At 60.7% G+C, this 19,299-nt stretch overlaps 1 protein-coding gene across 1 annotated transcript in view; it reads left to right on the top strand.

Annotated features, from left to right (window-relative positions):
• Positions 1 to 8,041: 8,041 nt before the first annotated feature.
• The window catches only part of TBX5 (T-box transcription factor 5), a 48,034-nt gene continuing 36,776 nt past the window's right edge, over positions 8,042 to 19,299 (top strand). Inside the window, exons 1-6 of the mRNA XM_062182289.1 lie at positions 8,042 to 8,121; positions 9,772 to 9,956; positions 11,619 to 11,713; positions 13,705 to 13,824; positions 14,543 to 14,690; positions 17,829 to 17,981. Coding sequence (XP_062038273.1) covers positions 9,810 to 9,956; positions 11,619 to 11,713; positions 13,705 to 13,824; positions 14,543 to 14,690; positions 17,829 to 17,981 — 663 coding nt within the window. The 5' untranslated portion in view covers positions 8,042 to 8,121; positions 9,772 to 9,809. The remainder of the gene's footprint in view (positions 8,122 to 9,771; positions 9,957 to 11,618; positions 11,714 to 13,704; positions 13,825 to 14,542; positions 14,691 to 17,828; positions 17,982 to 19,299) is intronic.

Below are 19,299 nucleotides of genomic sequence, written 5' to 3'. Positions count from 1 at the left end.
GGCCCCGGGCAGCACAGCCAAGGACAGAAGGGCCAGGCTGGGCGCTCTCCCACCCTGGAAAGGGGAGTCTCCCAGAGGGAGGCTGCAGGGTGGCCTCCCTTGCTCACCCCCTGCAAGCACAGGCACTGGGCGTGGTGTCCGCGTGCCCGTGGGGAGTGGCTGCGCCTTCCTCGAAGGCTCTGCTCCCAAGGCACCAGAGAAAAAGGCGAGGCCAGGAGCCATGGGCATTTCCAGCATGGGCTGTGCCACCGGGGGCAAGTCCTCACCCCCTCTGAGCCTGATTCTTTGTTCCAAAAAGAAAAAAAAAAACAAATGAAGCCAGGGGCCGCTTCTCCTGGCTCCGCTCCTCCCTCCTGGGACAGGGTGTGCTGGCTTTGAGGTTGTGATGCCCCTGGGAACTGGACCCTGAGGCCGGGACCGGAGAACGGGAGCACTTTACTGTCCTGTCCCGCTGAAGGCCAGAGACTCCCAGGGCAGTTGCTTCTGGTTCCAGACGGAATGTGCTTTTCAGAGGCTTGGAAAGGGCATCCTTCGTCCTCACTCGGCCCAGCCGCCAACCTCCTCCCTGCCCCACCCTCTCTGGGCTCGGGAACCAGACTGCCTCTTTGGTAAACTTGGGGGGAAATGGGCCCCCTTCCCCTTGAGCACTTAGAGTAAAGGAATACAAGAAGCCGGGCTACAGCCTCTCCCGGAGCGGTGGCCGCGACTATTAACCGACATCCACTTTCCTCTCTTTGTGGCTGTGTAGACACAAGCAGAACCCTTGAAAGTATGAACGCGAAATGCTGCCCTCAGAGGGAGAGGACTCGGGGCGGGGGTAGGGATCAGAGCCTGTTTGCAGGCTGCCTGTGGATTCTCCCAAGGGAAAGGAGGGAGTGGGGGCAGCTCAGGACCTCCTAGGGACAGGAGGTGCCCCATCAGAAGCAGGGAGAGGGGAGGGAATTTCTCTCCTCTATGATGGGCGAGGTTCGGAGAGGGAAGGTTCAGACTTCGGGGGTGCAAGAAGCCGGAGGACCGGTGACAGTACAGATGGAGCCACAGGGGCCTCCCGCCACCTGCCCCTCACCCCACCCCGGGGATGGAACTTCTGCTCTCTCCCCCCTCCCCCTGCCCTGCCCCCAGGCCCTCCGGCTTCCTGCTCCCACCATGGCTGCCGGGCCAAGCCGGGCAGTCCTCACCCCGGCAGCACCCTGGCTCGGTCTCAGAGACACAGAGAATGGGCCTGTGCTGTTCGCTTCCCCACCCACCCTGCAGATTCAAGAAGGAAGCGAAGGGAGGCAAAAACAGTGTTTTAATGTTATTACTGTGACTTGACGTCCACAAGGGAGAACGTTCCCTCGAATCAGAAAAAGCACCATCCCGCCTGCCTCCCCTCCCCCTCCCCCAAGTTCATAAGACCTTGGGGACCTGAAGGTCAGTTTCTAGTTCCAGGCTTCCCTCCTTCCGCAGGAGAACAGCTCCAGGCCTTGGACGGCCCGCTGGGTACTTTGCAGGGCTGGGGGTGGGGAAGTCCCAGGCCCCCTGCTGGGGTGCTCCGACTTGGGGGTTCCTTTAAGGTCCCCTGTACTCACCTCTGGGGTGCTTGGAACTCAGTAGGAAAGGGGGCTTTCGTTCAAGATCAAAACCTACCCCACGCTAAGCCTCGGCTTTCTGTTTGGCGAATCTCTGTTCTGTGAAAGCCACCAGGGAGGCTCTGGGACGCCAAGGGCGCCCCATTGTTGCCATGGTGACCAGGAAACCCAGGGCCCTGCCGGAAACAATGGCAGGGGACTTCTCCATCAGGAACCTGTCAGTGCACCCGGGGTTTTTGGGGTGTGATTTGAACGTGGGGATGAGGTTCCTAGGGTCCCTGCTTCCTGAGGTTTTTTTTTTGGGGGGGTGCCCCCAAAGGCCAGAAACCCAGCACCAAGAGGCCAAGAAGAGACCGGCTGGGGTGCTGGCTGCCCAGACTGAAAGGGAAGAAAAATGAGAGGTCGCCACGAAGTAATCACGGTGGTGAGGGGTTCTTCCAGTTTGGGGGCTGGCCGCCCTTGTCACCCCGTCCACCTCTTCAAACTCAGGACTTGAGTTTTCCCTCCCAGCTCCAGGCATGGTGGCCACCTCCACCCACTCTCCCCCACCCCAGGGCCAGAGCCCCTCTCCCTACTGGAGCCCGGAGCCTCTTCTACAACATCTTCCCACAAAAGAGGTAAATGAGTTCGTTCTCCCAGCATCAGTCAAACCGGGCATCAGGTTCTCTTGACTCGGTTAAGCCCAAGTCCGAGAGCCTTAAGGATTTCCAAGGTCACTGGTCTGGCTCACAGGGTGACCGTCGCACCGAACCGAATCCTTGAGTTGATTCTGGCGATACGGAGCTGAGCTTTGACCAAGGGGGAGAGTTCGTCTCACTGCTTCTACCTCCTTTGCTTTCTTTGCCGCTGGTTAGAGGCAAGCCTCAGAGGCTTGCGCTGGGGAGGGACCCCCCCCCCACCAAACACAGGGCTTTATGCAATGTTGGATCGAATTCTCTCCGGTGGGGATGCCCAGCTCTGTGAGGCCAGGCTGGCTGGAAAGAGGCCCGCAGGCAGCCAGAGCTGGAGTCGAAGTTTTGTCTCTGGTTTTGAATCCAGCCCTTTGAGCAAGTTTAACACGTGTGGATTTAATTTCCCTTTCTTTCTTGCTTTCTCTCCCCCCACCCAACCCCAACCCAACCCTGTGAGAGAACAAGAAAAATAGTCTGCTGTGTCGACAGCGTGACACTGTTCGGTTTGCCAAAGAAAATTTGTCTTCCCAGAGCCCCAGAGAGCGGCGGGCTCCCAAGTTTCCATAGGACCCTTCCACAGAGGGCGGGGGTATCCAGACAGCTCCGCCGCCTGCACCCCCAGACCTGCATGCGTGAGCCTGAGCCTCTCTTACAGCATCAGAGCCTTGGGACTCGGCATAGATTGTCGCATTCCTTTTAGGGCTTGCTGGCGGTGTAGATGCGGTGTAGACACGGTGACTACACCCTGAGGCTTTGGGCAGGTCCTGGGCTGCAGATAACATGGGAGCTGTCAGGCTCAGCATATACCCCAGGGTCTCTGGATTCTCTTAGCTGAAGACCCTCACCCTTCCTAACAGCGAACTTCCTTCCAAATTGAGGAGGGCCAACACAGCGGGTTCCGTGAGCTGCAAGCGCCTTCTCTTTTCTTTCCCCAACACCAGGGTCCTCGCGGCTGGGTTTTAGGATGATTCCCGCACCCACTTCTCATTTCATTACCCCAAATCAGAAAAAGAGAAAACAGCCCCCAAATTTGAAGAGGTGGGGGAAGCATACTTCCTAAACCCGGGCAACAGCACCGGCCCGGGTACAGATAGCGCCAAGGATGCTTGGTGGGGACGCTGGGGGAGCACACTGGACACGCGGCTCGGGAACAAACGGAAAGGCAGGCCCGGAACAAAACACCGCGAAGGGTTATTCCCTGCTACTGGAAGAAGTGTGCCAGGGCCAGATTTCACTGGGCGAGAGGGAAAGGAACCCCCTGAGAAGCCAGGAAATTTCTCACCCTCCGACTGACCCTCTCTCTTGCAAAATGAGTCTGAGTTTGGTCATCTTTTCTATGGTCGTGATGCTAACTTACTTTCCCAGCCCCATCTGCACTTCCCTCTACTTTCCCACCCCAGCTGGGGCCCCAGGAGAGGCTGGGACACTGGGAGAGCAGTGGACAAGGGTGCATCCTCTCTTCCAGGAGGAAGGCCAAGTGGTCACTTGGGATGGGGCTTCCTCAGCAGCCCCGGTCCTCTTTGTTTGGCTCTCTCTCTCTCTCTCTCTCTCTCTCTCGATCTCGCTCTCTCGCTCTCGCTCTCGATCTGTTTTTAACACAGGAATCCTTTGCTCTCCTACCCACTTCAATATTAAATCAGCCCAGGGATTTTGCAGGTTTGGGGAGCAGCCTGAACTGGGAGCCGGTCTGGAACAGCGCGCGGGTCCCGGGAAAGCCGAGGGAGGCGCGCGCCGCAGCCTGCACCCGAGTCCACTGCTCCAGCGAGAACCGCGGCTCTCCAGTCCAGCGCCGGGCGGGGGAAAGGTGGGGGGCTTGGGTCTGGAAGCCCACAGGGGCTCCGGGGCGCCTGTGGGATTGTTTTCGAGCCGGGGCAGGCGGTTGCGGGGCCCGCGCCTGCGGTGCGAGGGCAGGGAGCCAGGCCAAGAGGAACTCGCTCCGCTCCGAGTCTCGCCGTCCCCCTTGCAGCCCCGGCGCGGCGCAGCCCTTGGTTTCTGGCCCACCTCGGCCTACAGGTCAACCCGGGACTCGTCTCAGCGGACCAGGGTTTGGGCCACGGATTCCGGGTCGCGTTCTTGGCGTCCGGGAGCCAACGCTGCGGCCAGTGGGGCCTCGGGTTTGGGGAAAGGTAGTTATTAATAACTCGGGAAACGAAAGCGCAGCGCGCGGGAGCCGCGGCGGCCTGGCGGAGAGCGGGGGTGCGGCGGCCGCCGGCTGGAAGCAGCCCCGGGGGTCGAGCTGGCCGGCGCGCCCGCGGCCGGCGCTGGGAGCCGCTGCCCGCTCTCCCTGCGGGCCTGACCTCGCCTCCTGCCGCTGCTCGGCCGCTGCAGCTCCGCGCGGACCGGGCCTGCGGCCAGGCCGTGCCTCGGAAAGCCCTCGGGGACCCGGGGTGCGCCAAACCAGGCGTCGCCTCCTTACAGCTGGGGGGGCCGGTCTCAAGTCCGACGTCCGGCGGCTCCCTCGGGGCCTCTCGGCGGAGAACTTACCCTTCCGGGAGGCCCGGCGCTCGCGGGCTCTGCGCTGGGCAGGCCTAGCTCTCCCCTCTGCGGCGCCAGGGGTGTCTGCACGGTTTCGCAACAGAACCGAGCGGGTTTCCAGCTACGCGCAGAAGCCTGCGCACATCCACCGCTGGACTGCTTAGAAATCACAGCCATTGATCGCATCAGAAATAATAGTCATCGTCCATACAACACAAGACAGGGCCTCTTTTCCGTGCGGACCCCGGAGCTGGGATTTTTTTTTTTTTCTCCCTTGCAGAAATCAACCCTGTCCGACCCCACCCGCAGCCGCACCCCGCCCCCGCCAGGCCACTCCGGGGCGCATCGCTCGCCCGCCGGGATCTAGCACAGTCCCAGGCCCCTGGCAGAATGGCCTCTCCTTTAGCAAGCAACGCCGGCTGGCGGCTCTCTTCCTGCCTCCCGGCCTCTGCCTCGCCTCGCCTCGGCGATCACCCAGCCGTGGCTCCCACGCAGGTCTTTGAGCTACCATGGAGTCAGCGCGTCCCCGATGTAGCCCGCTAGACGGGCGCCTCGACATTCGTTTGCCGAGAGCTCCTCCTGGGAGGGGGGTGGGGTGGGGAATAAATAAATAAACCCTTGAGGTCTCTCGCAGCAATCGAATTGCTGACCCACAGGGGGCCCCCCAAAACGGGTTCCCAGCCCCATTCGGCCCAAGAGACCCCTGCTCCGCCCTCCCCGCCAAAGTCCACCTTGGCTCTGTTTGTGTCTGCTGTTCGACTCCCCCCAGTCTCCCCCAGGGAGCACGCGGTGTGTTTCTTTTTCTTTCTGTATTCCCCGGGGCCACCGCGTCCGGGACCCGGACTGATAGGCGAAGGCGCGGAGGAGCGAGCCTCCCGCCGCTGCCCCCCAGCCAGGCGTGACAGCGCGGGCGCGTTGCGTGGCTCGTGACGTCTCCACGTCCTATAGGTGCAGCGCTGGTGAGATAGTCGGTATCGCCGGGTCGCCTCTTTATTTTATGGGGCTATGCCTGGTAATAAACAGTAATATTTAATTTGTCGGAGACCACAAGCCCACTGCGAGCTGGGAGGTACGGGCTCCTCTCGACGGACGCTGGAAGAAGGCCTGGCCTAAGGAAGGGGTCGCTTCTGGGGGACTCCCTTCCGAGGTCTCCACCTGGAGCCGCCCTCCTGAGCGAGGCGCTGCGCCTGGCTTCTGCCCCCAGCAAGCCGAGGTGTGCTCTGCGCAGGTGAGTGTCGCCCAAGACTCGAGGGGCGCGGCGGGTTTTTCTTCGTCCTTTGCCCACCTTACCTGCACTCCTGGATTCTGACCTGCACCCGGTTCCGCTCAGTCTCTCTTGTGCACCTCACTGGCGTTCGCCAGCGACATTAGGAGGCACTCCCTTGCATTTTGCCTGCGTGGGACACCTGGCAAGAGTGGATTCCTCTCCGCCAGGTTTAAGGGGGAAAAAAAAAATCCGATTTTGCTAGGTGGCCCTGGCCATCTGCAATCCAGGAACTGAGTGAATCTGGCTCGGCTCTGACTTGGGGGAGTCCAGAGTTTGCCTCTCGGGAGGGGCCTACAGATTATTTATGGGAATTAATTTTATCCGTAAATCTCGGAGAATTTCAAGGGATTGATGAGGTCTTTCTGGATTTCCCCTTCCTCCTACCGGAGATGTGCAGGCTGCCACTCATCTCTATGCCATGTTTGCTTTCCGGTTTGGACCGGACGGGCCAGCGAGCCCAAGGGCCTTTAAATGACGATTTAGAAGGGAGATGGTGTTTTCATAAAGAAATAAATTGCTCCTGCAAAAGTCTGTTTGAGAACAAACCTAGAAGGTGGAGGGAGGATTGGTTTTGTCCCTGGCTGGCCCACACGTTGGGCTGGACAACCATTTCGGGGTTTGCGGGGATGGCGGAGCCGCCACAGTGACCTCCCAGGCCCTTCTCCTCGCTCCGTCCGCCCCTCTCTGCAGACTTTGGCCTGGGGATGGGCAGGGGGAGGGACAAGTCTCTAAGCAGAGCCCCAAGAGAAGCGGATGCAGGGGTCCGGGAGGGAGGGCGGGAAGCAGAACGGGGCCCCTGGCATTGATTCTAAGCACTGGTACTCAGCATCCCGGCCCGGTCGCTCAGGCTGAGCCCTTCTGGCTGTTCCCGTTTCTGCTGACCTCTCCGACTCTCCCTCAAAATAACACATTTCAGAGAAAGGAGGGGCCGGTGGCAGAGGAGAGCCCCAGCCGGTCCCCACTGGCTGTTTATTTGAATGAAACTGGGCACTGCCCGAGTGCACCTCCAGCCAGGGCCAGTTGGTGGCCTGGAGGGTGGGGTGTGGGGGCCACGGTGATTTTTTGGCATCTTTGATCCCAGCCCTCGCTGCACCTTCACCCTGCCTTCACCCTGCAGTGGTTGGGAGTGGGGGTGATGAGTGGGGGGCGGAGGAGCGATGTCAGGGCAGCCAGCGCCGGCTTGGCGGGCCAGGCAGGGTCACCCATCTCTCCCTCTGAGGTCAGCGTTGGAGAGAGGATGTGGGCGAGGCCGCAGAGGCCCACGGCGAGCGAGTGTGTGCACACGGGTAGGACCCTCCATTCTCTGCACAGCCGGCTTCGCTGAGATCCCCGGACCGCCCGGGGTGCAGTCGGCCCTATTTTCGATGATTCGTGCGGAAGTTTTTGCAGCCAGCGCTCGCTCAAAGGAGCAGAGATGGATGGAGGCTGGGGAGGGGGTGATCGAGGGGTCTTAGTTTTGAGAATCCTGTTGTGATTCCAGTGTTTGGGAAATCTAGTGGAGTCGGTGGTGGAGGAAGGGAGGAAGGGAGGGCGAGAGGGTGGGAGGGAAGGAGGGAGGGAGAGAGAGAGAGAGGTGGGAGCTAGCTGGATAGTGGATTTCAGTATTTTTGTAAGCATCAAGGCAACCCAGCGTAAGTGCTCGCAGCCAAGTTGGCTTGTGTTTCTGAGAGAGAGAGAGAGAGAGAGAGAGAGAGAGAGAGAGAGTCTTTACCTACAATTCCGGAACTTTAACCCCGAGAGCCTTGCTCAGAAAGGACTTCGACCATTCTTGGCTGCGCCCAGCCTCTCCACTTTGCTTCTCCCCCCGGGGTGCAAGGGAGAGCGGGGCCCTGGGATTCCGAGGTTGCCTGTGCTCCGGGGCAGAGTCGGGTGCTCCTCGGAGCTGTCTGGCGCCTGCCAACTTGACCGTGCTCGGAGAGCGCGAGCGGCGAGCGGAGGAGGTGTGCGCTGGAGGTAGGCAGTCGCGCGGCGGCTGCAGCGGTGGGGACTCCCGCGCAGGCAGCGGTCGCTGCTAGCCGGGGCGAGCAGCTCCCTGCGTGCACCCCGGAGCCACCATGCCTGCGCCCCCGCCTCGCCGCCCACTGCCCTGCTAGGAGCCAGAGGGGACGTGGTGAATGCAGCGGCTTCGCGGAGCGAGGTAACCGGCCCCGGAAGGCTCGGGAGGGAGCCGGGGCGGCCCGGGGCGGCGCGCATGGCGGACTCCAGCCGTCCCGTGCCTTCCGCAGAGCTGCGGCGGCCAGAGGCTGCCGGAGACGGTGCGCGGCCCGGAGCTCGTGGCCGAGTGGAGCCCGGGAGGCGGCCGCGGCTGGGGGAGCAGCGGCGAGATTCGCGAGACGCGCGGCCTGGTTCTGTCAAACCGCATCTCGTTCGCCTCCGCCAGCCCGGAGCTCCCCGGAACCCTGGCAAGGGCGCGGGCTGGGCTTCTCCCTGCGGCCGGCAGCGAGCAGCAGCGCTGGAGGGGGGCTCCAGCCCCACTCTCTTTTGTTGTGAGCAGGCTGCGGGGCTCCCATCGCTGCCTCCCCCGGACCCCAAAGGCGAGGAGACGGAAGCTGCTTGGGAGCGGGGCCTCCAGAGCCCTCCTTCTCGGCCTATTAGATCTCTGGCCTGGCCCCTGCGGACGAGGGTGGGATCCAGCCTTGTGCTCCCGCGGCGCCTAAGGTCGTGGGGGCCGCCGCTTGCGCCTGCTTCCCCAAGTCTTCCCGGGTCTTGAGGCGGGAGGGGGCGAGCCCTACGTGGGAATATAGAGACTGGAGGGGCTCAGAGGCCAGGAAACAGGCTCCTCCGGGCTGCTGTTGTTTCAGCCTCGCAGCCCTGGGCCGCGCCGGGCGCTGCAGCCACCCGGGAGCGCCGGTTCAGCGGCCGCAGCCCAGCCGTTCGGCGAGCGCCGATTCTCTGCTCGCCAAACCCGGGCCTGGGCCTGTGGTTTCCGAGCGCCGAGGCCCGGCTGAAGCTCAGAGAAGCTGCTCCGCTCGGCCAGGCCGCTAGACAACATGCCTGGCCCGGGGCTAGGGAGCCGAGAGAGCCGGGCAGAGGCGCAGCCCGGGGCCGGCGGCCGGCACCCAGGGGCGCGCCTCCCTTGGGGGCCTTGTGCTTGTCCACCTTTCGGTTTTCCAACGGACCTCGCTGTAGTTTGGAGGGCGGGGGGGAAAGAGAAGTCTTTTCGTTTTCAACAAGTTCTCATTTTAAGGCTGGTAAGGGACCAGAGACGAGGCGACTTCTCTTTTGAACCTGGTCTCTTCACGGGCACACCTCCCTCCCCTGTGTTTTTGGTTTTGCAAGAGGCGGGTTATTTCGGGCATCTTGCCTGCCGCAGAAAAATATCCCTCTCGTGAAATTTCATAAAAAGAGCTCTGAGGGCTGCCTGTAATTTGACAAGGGGGGAAAAAATTCTCAAAAGGACACTGGGGTTTTTGTTTTGTTTTGTTTTTGGTTCGTACCCAATGGCTTCCAAAAATACCCACGCCTTATCTTTATTGGCTGTTCCAGAAGTCCAGACAAATCTGACGGGCAGCGGCTTATCGGGGAGAGCCTGCCCAGTGGAGATGGGGGCCTGGCCTCCTGCGCTCTGACGCGGGTCTTTCGCAAGAGGCCATGCACGTTCATAAAGTAATAGTAAGGCGAATAATAAGACCTTCGGCGGCCTCGCTCAGCTGGGAACGGAGGTGCTGGTGGCTGGAGCCTGGGGCGCCGAACTGCACCCTCCTCTCTCGCTAGAACTGTGCTCTCCAACTTATCTCTTGGCATTTCTCTCTCTCTTTCTCTCTCTCTCTCTCCTTCTCGTCCTCAGAGCAGAACCTTGCGCGGGCACAGGGCCCCCAGCGCACCATGGCCGACGCAGATGAGGCCTTTGGCCTGGCTCACACGCCCCTCGAGCCTGACTCTAAAGATCTACCTTGCGATGCCAAACCCGAGGGCGCACTGGGGACCCCCAGCAAGTCCCCGTCGTCCCCGCAGGCCGCCTTCACCCAGCAGGTAAGAAGACCGCGTAGCCCTCGGGCCCTGGGGTCCAGACCAGAGCCAGCAGCGGCTGCTTCTGCACTCAGCGCCAGCTGCGGGCTCACCCGCCCAGTGCCCGTTTTTTGTCTCCTTTGTGTTCTCCCTCCGTTCTACCTCTGTCTGCCCTCCGTCCCCAAATACCACTCTGTTCGGTACACTTCTTGGGGACGATGGTCGGCAGGCCAGAAGCGTGTTGGGGACGTCGCAGCTCGGCGGCCCTTTGGGGTCCTCTACCAGTAGCCCAGCTCAGTCCTTTCCTGCTGCCCTAGGTGCAGCACCGGCCCTGAGCGCCTTATTACGGCCCGGGTCAGCGGCCGCTTCAGGCCGGCATGAGCGATGGTTTGACCTCTCTTCAGATCTTTCGCCTTCGCCTCCGCCCGCCTCCTCCGCGCCGCCGCCTAGACCCGCGCGCCGCACCATTTGTCTTGAGGTTGGGGCCTGGCGGGCTGGCGAGCCCTCGCCGGCTGCGGGGTGCGCTCAGGGGCTATGCCAGGAGGACCCAGGGCGCCCGGGCTCGCCTGGGCAGAAGCTGGGTCGGAGCTGAGCGAGGAGGCAGGCCTTGCGCTCTGGGCCCCAAGCCTGGGTGCACTGCACGCCCCAGGCGGCGGAACTCAAACACCCCCGGTGGTTTTTAAATCGTGTGTCACAGGACGCGAAGCGGGGTGATTTGACCACGAGGGCACTTGCACGTAACTAAAAGCCTTCCGCGGCGGCATTTCATTGTCTTTCCCGGCTTTTCCATAGCGTTTTCCCATTGCCTTCACGGCCCGGGAAAATGTGTGTGTGTTTGTCCAGCCCAGGGCGTGATCCCATTTTCGGAGACTTACAGAAAATTTTGCTTTTAAGGAAAAAGAAAATCCACTTTTGAGATGGGTTACGGAGTTATTTTCCAAGCGGAGACTCTGTTGCTATTTTGTACCGTGTTTTGTAGATTTTTAGTGGAGAGCGGAAATATTAAATGGTTTCAACTGTGCTCCCTAATCACAATTGCCGAAAGTGGACCGAGCTAGCTGTGGGGAGGCCTGGAAGGTTTGCTCACCCAGACGGACAGAATTAATTTTTGTTCTGGATTGTGGGAACAACATGGTAATATAAACACCATGAAATGTGAAATTTCGCGAACGCTCTTATTTGCACTCACCACGGCGCTGAATAACCAGGCACATCTCTGCACATCTGTGTGTGTGTGTGTTTTTTTTTTTTTTTTGAGTGGACATCTGGGGGTCTAAACCAGAGTAGCCTGCATGGAGTTTTCTAGATTGGGGGTTTTCTCTCTTTTTAAATTTAAACTGGATCTGGATTGAACCTAGCCAGCCGGGCTTTGCCCACAGCCACTCAGGAGCATGTTGGCCGTGGATGGTTCTTTCATTCTGTACTGGTGGCATTAGAGGGAGGTGGCCCAGCGCTGTGGGAACAGGAGAGGATTGGAAACGGGCTCCTCCACTGGCCCTACGCAGGGATTCCTGGGGAAGAGGCTGGGGGCATTCCAGGGCAGGCACACCCTGAAGGGCCGTGGGCGGCTGTTCACTCTAAAGCCGCCTGCAGCGACTGGGTCTGTTTTTTGGGGGAAGTTTCAGGCAGGCAACTCCCCCCCGTGAACTGGAGCGTGTTCCTGTGATTCTTCCCTCCTTCCTGCAGGGCATGGAAGGAATCAAGGTGTTTCTGCACGAGAGGGAGTTGTGGCTGAAATTCCACGAAGTGGGTACGGAAATGATCATAACCAAGGCGGGAAGGTGAGCCGCTGAGCGTGTGTGTGTGTGCGTGTGTGTGTGTGTGTGTGTGTGGCAGGAGCAGTTGTGCCCAGGGCTCTTGTGGGAGAGATGATGGAGAAAAGGTGGATGGAGGTGAGAGCATGGGGTTCCACTCCAGGAGGCACAGGGAGAATTCGCCCACGGATCTCCAGCTGCGTGGGGGGAATATCCCAAACAGTCACCAGAAATGGCCATTTTCTGTAGCTCCCAGGCAGGAAGAAGGAAGGGGTTGGGAGGCTGAGCCGCCTGGGTGGATTCGTCCAGAGAGAAACGGGAAAGTGGAAGGGGGAGCGCAAAGGCACAGCCCGGCTTAGGGTTGCACAGGTCTCGGACTCGATCCTTCACCCCCACCCCCACTCCCACCCTCCCTGACCTTGGAGTGGCTCCAGGGTCCCACCCGACTGCCAAACTCCGAATTGTTGAATGTATGCGCTACCTTCTTTCATTGTTTATAGAACGAAGGCGAAGCCTTTGAAACTGAACCGGGGCTCGGCCGAGCTCTATATACAGACACCGATAAACAGGGCAGCTTCGCCAAGACACTCACCCCTGGCGCTCCGCTTAGACGCTCGCGGAGCTGTGGCTACAGACGCTAGCCTCGTGGGGGAGGGGAGGCCGGCGCGTCCCCGCGTGCCCAGGCCTGGGGACACCCTCCCGCTTCCCCGGCCCGGCGGCTTTCCCACGTGGGTCTCTGCCCGAGGCAGGCGGCCGAAGCCACGGAGGCCGCGAGGCCGAAGCCATGGAGTGTGTGAAGCGGGAGGGTGGAGCCCACTGCCCGACGCCCCCGGCCTCTCCAGCCCAAGCCTCCCGCAATAAACTGACAACGGTGACATTTATTATTATTTGAAATTAAACAAAGTCGGCTCCCCCGCTCGGCGCGAGGCCTGATTCAACGAGGGAAGCGCGTTCTGTTTATACCAACGAAATGAGGTCCTCTTCCCTTTCCCGGAGGAAGGAGAGACCTCTCCGGGGCGCCTTCCCCCCCAGCCCGCGCCTGAGCCGACAGGATTTCACTATAAAAGGCCTGCGGAGCCTCCTGGCCAGAGCCTCCTGCGCCGCTGCCTCCGGGCGCGCTCCCCGGCGGACAAACCCGGAGAGGCTTCCGCGCCCGCGCCGTGGCTGCAAGGCGCAGCCGGCAGTTTCCCATCTTCCCAGCAGCACCAGGCGAGCCGGCTCCAGCAGCTTCTCCGTGCGCCCCAGGGCAGCCCTGGGGGTCGCGGAGTTCCGGGGCGCACTCCGCGGGAGGCGCCAGGGCGCGGAGGGGTGGCTGCGCCCCGCGCAGTCCCGGTGGATCGAGGGTTCGGGCCCCAGCTCTTCTGAAACCAACTCCACAGTGGCTTTGGCATTTCTTTGCTAGGGGCCAGGGAGTTTCGTCTGGGCGAAGTTTGCCGACATTTAAGAATAAACTCCTGCTAGGGCTCCCTCCCTGTCGGGGAACCAACCGAGTCAGCCAGGGCGCCCGTGCCCTCGCCCCTGCAGAGAGCTAACCAGAAGCCAGGGCGCAGGGGCGCCCGCACCTGGGTGTTCGCGGGACGCGGCCGTGGTGCGAGGATGGGCCGAAGCGCCTGGCTGCACGGGGCTAAGAAGCCTCGTTCCCCGGAATAGTAGGTGCCTGGCTCTGCAAAGGGCATTGAGCAGGCGTTGACGCGGGAGTCCCTCCCAGACGCCAGAGAACCAGTGTTCTAGAAGCGCCTGCCTCCTGGTTTCTATTTTCCTCCTGGATACCTACAGTGGCCGCCTCCCTTCCCCTCCCTCCTCCGCACGCACGACAATGTCCAGGGAAACCCGGGCTGGATCCCGGGGAGAGCGGAGCGGGGCCCGTTTTCGCGCCCACGATGTTTCCCCAGGAATTTCTTCTCCATCACACGGGGTGGAGGTGCTCTTCGGAATACGGATATTAATTCTCCGCTCCCCTCCCTTCTCCCCGCCCCCGGCCCCGTCCCTCTCTCCTTCTCCCTCTACCTTTCTTCCAGGCGAATGTTCCCCAGTTACAAAGTGAAGGTAACTGGACTCAATCCCAAAACGAAATACATTCTGCTCATGGACATTGTCCCCGCCGACGACCACAGATACAAGTTCGCCGATAACAAATGGTAGGCACCAGAATGGCAGGTGGGCGAGGGCGGGGAGGAGACTGTCCGCCCCTCCCCCACCGCACCACTGTACCTGTTGGAGTGGGTGCTGTGTCCAGCCCACTGCTCTCTGCTGGTCACAGTTCCCACTGTGCCCCATTTTATGGACTAGAAAACTGAGACTGAGAGGAAACGGGGTACCTGCATCTGTGGCAGCACCCAGGGTTGTGGATTTTTCAAAAGGGTATTGTTACCAAGTGCTGGAGGTATTTCTGGGGGCATAAAACCATTTACAGTGATTTTTTATGAGTTAACCTGCTTTGAACGGGCCTTTTTAATGAAATTGCAAAATCGGCCCCTGGTATTTCAGCTAACGCGGCAAGAGAGGAGAGGCCCCGTCCCTGGACGGGTTGCTCCCGCCGCTGCCAATAGTGCCGAGACTTGAAAGCGAAGCCCCTTTGAAAGCCCCTAAGGATATTTCAAGACTTCTTGCACATCCAGACCTCCAGAGCCTGCTGCTGTCTCGCAGCGAGAAACTGCGAGGCCCCAGGCGCTCCTGGCGCAGAAGGTGCGCGCAGAGAGAACAGGCCAGGGAGCTTTGCCCGACACTGGCGCCAGGCGCTCTGGGGCACCTGGGTTTGCTGGGGTGGGGGTTGGGGGTGGCCAGGCCATTTCCAGATTATCCCCAGCTGGGAGCACTGCCCCTGAGGCTCCCCGGCCACAACTCTCTCCACTGTAGGTCTGTGACCGGCAAAGCGGAGCCCGCCATGCCAGGCCGCCTGTACGTGCACCCAGACTCGCCGGCCACTGGGGCTCACTGGATGCGGCAGCTCGTGTCCTTCCAGAAGCTGAAGCTCACCAACAACCACCTGGACCCCTTTGGACACGTGAGTACCGAGGCCCTAGGCTGTGCCCCTGCCGCCGCCTCTTGTGCCTGTATTTTCCATCACTCCTTCCCCCAGCCCCCTTATTCCCTTCCTCTACCTCTTGGATCTGACTTCTCTCCTCTTCCTTTTCTTCCCCACTCCCCCATCTCTTCTCTGTCCTTTTATTTCTCTCTGTCTTTCTTTTGCTTTCTTTTTCCTCCTCCTCCTCCTTGGATGTCTGCTGGTCCCTCAGTGGTCCTCCCCTCCTGCTCTGGGTCTCTCCTTCCCTGGCAGCTGGAGATGCAGCCCCCCTCCGGTCCTCCTGGTGGGGGGCTGTGTCCTTGCTGCTAGCAGCCAACTCTCTGCTTCTGTTGAGGGGGAGGCTTGAGGGGGTGACTACAGCTGCTCACTTCAGGCCTGTGCGCCCCACCTGGGCCTCAGTCCCCGGTGTGGCTAGGGACGGGGCTGGCTTTCAGTCCTGCAGAAAGCATGGTGCCTGCAGCCCAGCGGGGTCCCCAGCACACAATGCAGAGAGGCCGGCTTCCCAGGAGCCGCCTACCTGCCCCTTCGCTTCCACACCCCGCCTGATCTGAGAGGGAGAGCCCGGGTGGATGAGGAGCCAGCCCGCGAGGGGTGAGCCATGGTGCCAGTGACTTGGGGCAGATCTGTTTGTTCCAGTGCCCAACTTTCTCCCTGCCCGCACTGTGCCCCAAGGAAGCAGACCTAGAGGAGGCCCCTAAGCCTGGAGTCGGGATTGGCCCCTAAAGAGGGGCCCTGTGAGTTCCCCCAAACCGCATGCAAGATCCTCAATGTTCAGCCCCAGCCGACCCTTTGTAGCTTTTGGTAGATTCTCAGTTGGGCATCACCCACTCCCCCCCCAAAAAAACACCGAATTTTGCAAAAGTGTCCCCAGATCTCCCCGTCAGAAATAATCACTATAACAGAACGCGGGCTCTGGACTCGGCATGTAGAACCTTCCGCTTGTCCGTTGCACCTACACGCAGGCTCATCCAGCTCAGGGCATTCAACACTAGCAATGGCCCACACAGGGGAACCAACATGCGCAGCCTCTGTCCGGGAGAGGCCGCGGGAAGGGGGTGACTTGCCCAAGGCCACACAGCCTGTATTTGGGGACCAGGGTTTGAGGCCAGGTCTCTTTGGTTCCAAAAGTGGCAAGTGTCTCTCCCGGGAGAAACCACCCAGGCACACAGGGTCCTCAGTTTAGGGAGAGGAGGGGGCTGGGCGGGTTGGGTTTGGCCAGGAGGGAGGATGGTTTGCCCAAATGAGCAGTCTGCTCCTGGGGGTCCTTGGAGATGTTGTCCTGAACCCAGGGGCCTGGGGTGGGAAGGGGGCCTCAGGACCTGCAGACAGCAGTCTGCTGAGGCCGAGAGGCGCTTGTACGGCTGGCCAGGGGGCAGAGCGGCGGCTCCCTGTCCGTGTTACTGGGAGGGCAGAGGTACAGGGGGCTTCCTAGTGGGAGCGGGAGCCTCTTTTCCATCTAGATGAGGGCGTGTGGCCCACCGCAGGTGTTGTTGCTGGTGTTTCCCAGTGCGGGAGCGCCCCGGGGCTGGACGGTGTTGGGTGCAAACCTGCCTCTCCAGAACGCAACCATTTTGTAAGGGCCCTGTGTGCTGGGAGATGATGGGACCCTCTTCCTCTGCCCTCAGCGACCCCTTAGCTTCTCTGGTCGACGGCCGGGGAAGGCGCGCAGCCCGGCCGCCGAGGCCACGGTGTCTGGGGCACCCTGGCGAGTCCGCTGGTCCTTCCGAACCCGGGGATGGGGCACCCGGCGCCGCCGCGCGTCCCCGCCCCCTCCCCGCTCCGGACCGTCTGATCCAGAGTCGCTCTGATGAAATTAGGAGCCATTAGATCGCCCTCGCGCTGATGTCTCCACACTGTCCCCAGCCGTCAAAGCAATTTGGCTAAGCCGGGCCGATGGCCGCGCCGGTCGGGGGGCTGCGGCGGCCGGCGGGGCCCCGCTGCGTCTCTCTGTCGCCACCGCCGCCCCGGTCGGCGTCGCTATCGGCCGGGGAGGCGGCCGGGCTGGGCGGCCCGAGATTAGAGCCGCGCGGGCCGAAGAGCCTCTGCCCCCTCCCCCCGGCCCGGGGCAGGCTCCGGGGTTGGTCCGAGGGGCCTGCCCCGGGGTCATCATTGCAAATAATCAAAGACACTGAGACAGCCCCCGCCGCTGCTTGGGAAAGGGACGGCCGGCTGGGCAGGCGCGGCGCGCGCTCGGTGGGCACGGGTCAGCGGCCGGGGGGCTCCGGGAGCGTCCGAAGTCGGGCGGCGGCTGCCCAGGGAACCCCGTTTCTTGGCATCGCTGCGCCTCTCCCGCGAATGCTCCTGGCTGGAGCGAGAACGTGCAGCCGAGGTCCCCTTCCTCTCCTCCTCCTCCTCCTCCAATAATAATAATAAATAACAACAACAATAATAGTAATAGTAATAATCGTGTCTGTAGTAACAGCAGTCAGACCCCGTGCGTCCCTGGGAATAGGGCCGCCAGGGAGGAAGACCCTACGCCCCCAGAAGCCTAGCTCTGGCTGCGGACCCCGTGACGTTGCCCGAGCTGAGGGGCGAGGCCTGCTTCTCCCCGGAGCCCCTCCCAGCCCCTCTTTTCATGGCCCAGACAAAGGGCCGGGACTGCCGCTCTGCTCCGGGAACGCGTGCAGCCGCTGCTGCCTCCGGTTTGCACACACTTCCTCCGCGACCCTGAGCGTCCCGGGCGCGCCCTGTATTTGTGGGTTTGTTTATTTGTGTCTTCCCATTCTTCCGCAGTTGTCGCCCAGGATTTACCCCTCAGACCCCGGACTGCTCAGTGCACACTTGCAGGGCTCCTGCTGGGGGCGGGAAGTGCAGGGAGTTAATTTATTAAGCAAACTTTATTAAGAATTCTGATTTACTGCTCTGTGTGCCTTGGGTAGATTCCTGGAATATTACCCTGGCTTTTTCGGTTGGAAATTGTCATTTTTGAAATGTTTCTTTTTAATGAAATCACTGGCCCCTTTTCAAAAGAGGAGAGAAAAAAAATCTATTTTTCTAGAGCCCTTCTAACGAGGGTGATTGGGCAGGGTGTGTGTGGGGGGAAGCGAGGAGCAGTTTTATCTGGAAACAAAGGGAGGTTTGATTTTCTTACAATCTCATTTTCTTTATTTTGTTTAGATTATTCTAAACTCCATGCACAAATACCAGCCCAGATTACACATCGTGAAGGCGGACGAAAATAATGGATTTGGCTCGAAAAACACGGCGTTCTGCACCCATGTCTTTCCAGAGACGGCCTTTATCGCCGTGACTTCCTACCAGAACCACAAGGTAAACCCCCAGCCCGGGACCCAGCGCTCGGGGTCGTCTGCTCCTTGGCTGGAGTTCGCAGGGGTCTCTAGGCCGGAACTCCAGGCTCCAAGGGCAAGTTCATTCCTCCACCACGCCACGCGGCAGGACCCGCTTCTCCCCTGGGGGAGAGAAGCAGCCTTCGTTAAGGGTTGTGACTGTTTGTTTCGGATTCCCCAAGCTTGCCATGAGCATCGCGCACGTGCAAGGATTTCGGTGTTGTGTGCCCGCCAATAGGTGTCTCTTTGACTCACATATTCTGCAGGCTTTTTGAAGTACCCTTGTAGGCTCTGCTCGTACACCAGTTAGAAACAGGCATATGTAAATGCCGGGAGAAGGCGACCTGCTGATCTCGTGAAAGTCTCAGAGGGAGGAGAGCTCACTCAGGAGCTGTTGCATGGTCCTGAGCTCTCTCACGTTGGGGCCTGGGACTACCCCTCATGGGGGCCACCTTTGCTGTTGGGGTCAGCGTCTTCCTGTCTTCTACTCTGTTTTAGGGGCATCTCAATGGGCAATGGAGCAAGCGGCAAAGTGTGTGTGTGTGTGTGTGTGTGTGGTGAGTGGTGAGTGCAGGCCATGTGGGGACGGTGTGGCCCCTCCTCTTGCAACTCTTGTCCCCGCCAGCCAGCGGAGTCAGGGTGGGGGAAGCTGACCAGAGGCCCAGAGCCTTGGTCCCCGCAGGACGGTCATCTCAGTGCAGGCTGCAAGGCACACAAGGTCTCCGTGGAGGCGGGGGCTGTTATGTAACCAGTGGTAATCTCCAAATCCAGGTTGTCACTGACCAGGCCACGCAGTGATGGATGGTCCCTTCCAGGCCACACGGCCTGGCCTTGTCTGGGAACCCGGATCCGGAGAGAGCTGCCTTCCGTCCGACCGGAAGAGAACTCGCTCCCCGGAAGCAGAGATTTGGAAGCAGGAAGGAGGAGTGTTGGGGAGTCTCCCCAGGCAGAGCACCGTGGTGCCATGGAAGTCAAACTCTTTCAGGTCGATGTGAGGCTGGCATCCAGAGAGCTGCTCCCTCTGCGGCTGCTGTAGGCCTATGTTTAACTTTGTGGTCACGATCACAGGAAAAATAAAAGGGAAAACCAGCAGTGAGGGAGCTCGGTTCCCCGCACATATATGCTGAGAGACTCCGGACCTGACAGAGGGCCCCAGAATACATCAGGTCTTTTTTTTCCCCCTCTTGAGAAAACGCAGGTTCATCCAGGAAGGACAGGAACTGGGGACAAATGAAGGTGACCTCCCGAGAAAGCATCCGGGGACCTAGGGCCTCGGGGATACACTGGGATCTTAGGGGTGG

The sequence above is a fragment of the Lepus europaeus genome, chromosome 23, assembly GCF_033115175.1.
Source record: "Lepus europaeus isolate LE1 chromosome 23, mLepTim1.pri, whole genome shotgun sequence".
In the NCBI taxonomy this organism is placed as follows: domain Eukaryota; kingdom Metazoa; phylum Chordata; class Mammalia; order Lagomorpha; family Leporidae; genus Lepus; species Lepus europaeus.
This window is presented reverse-complemented; position numbering and strand designations above follow the sequence as displayed.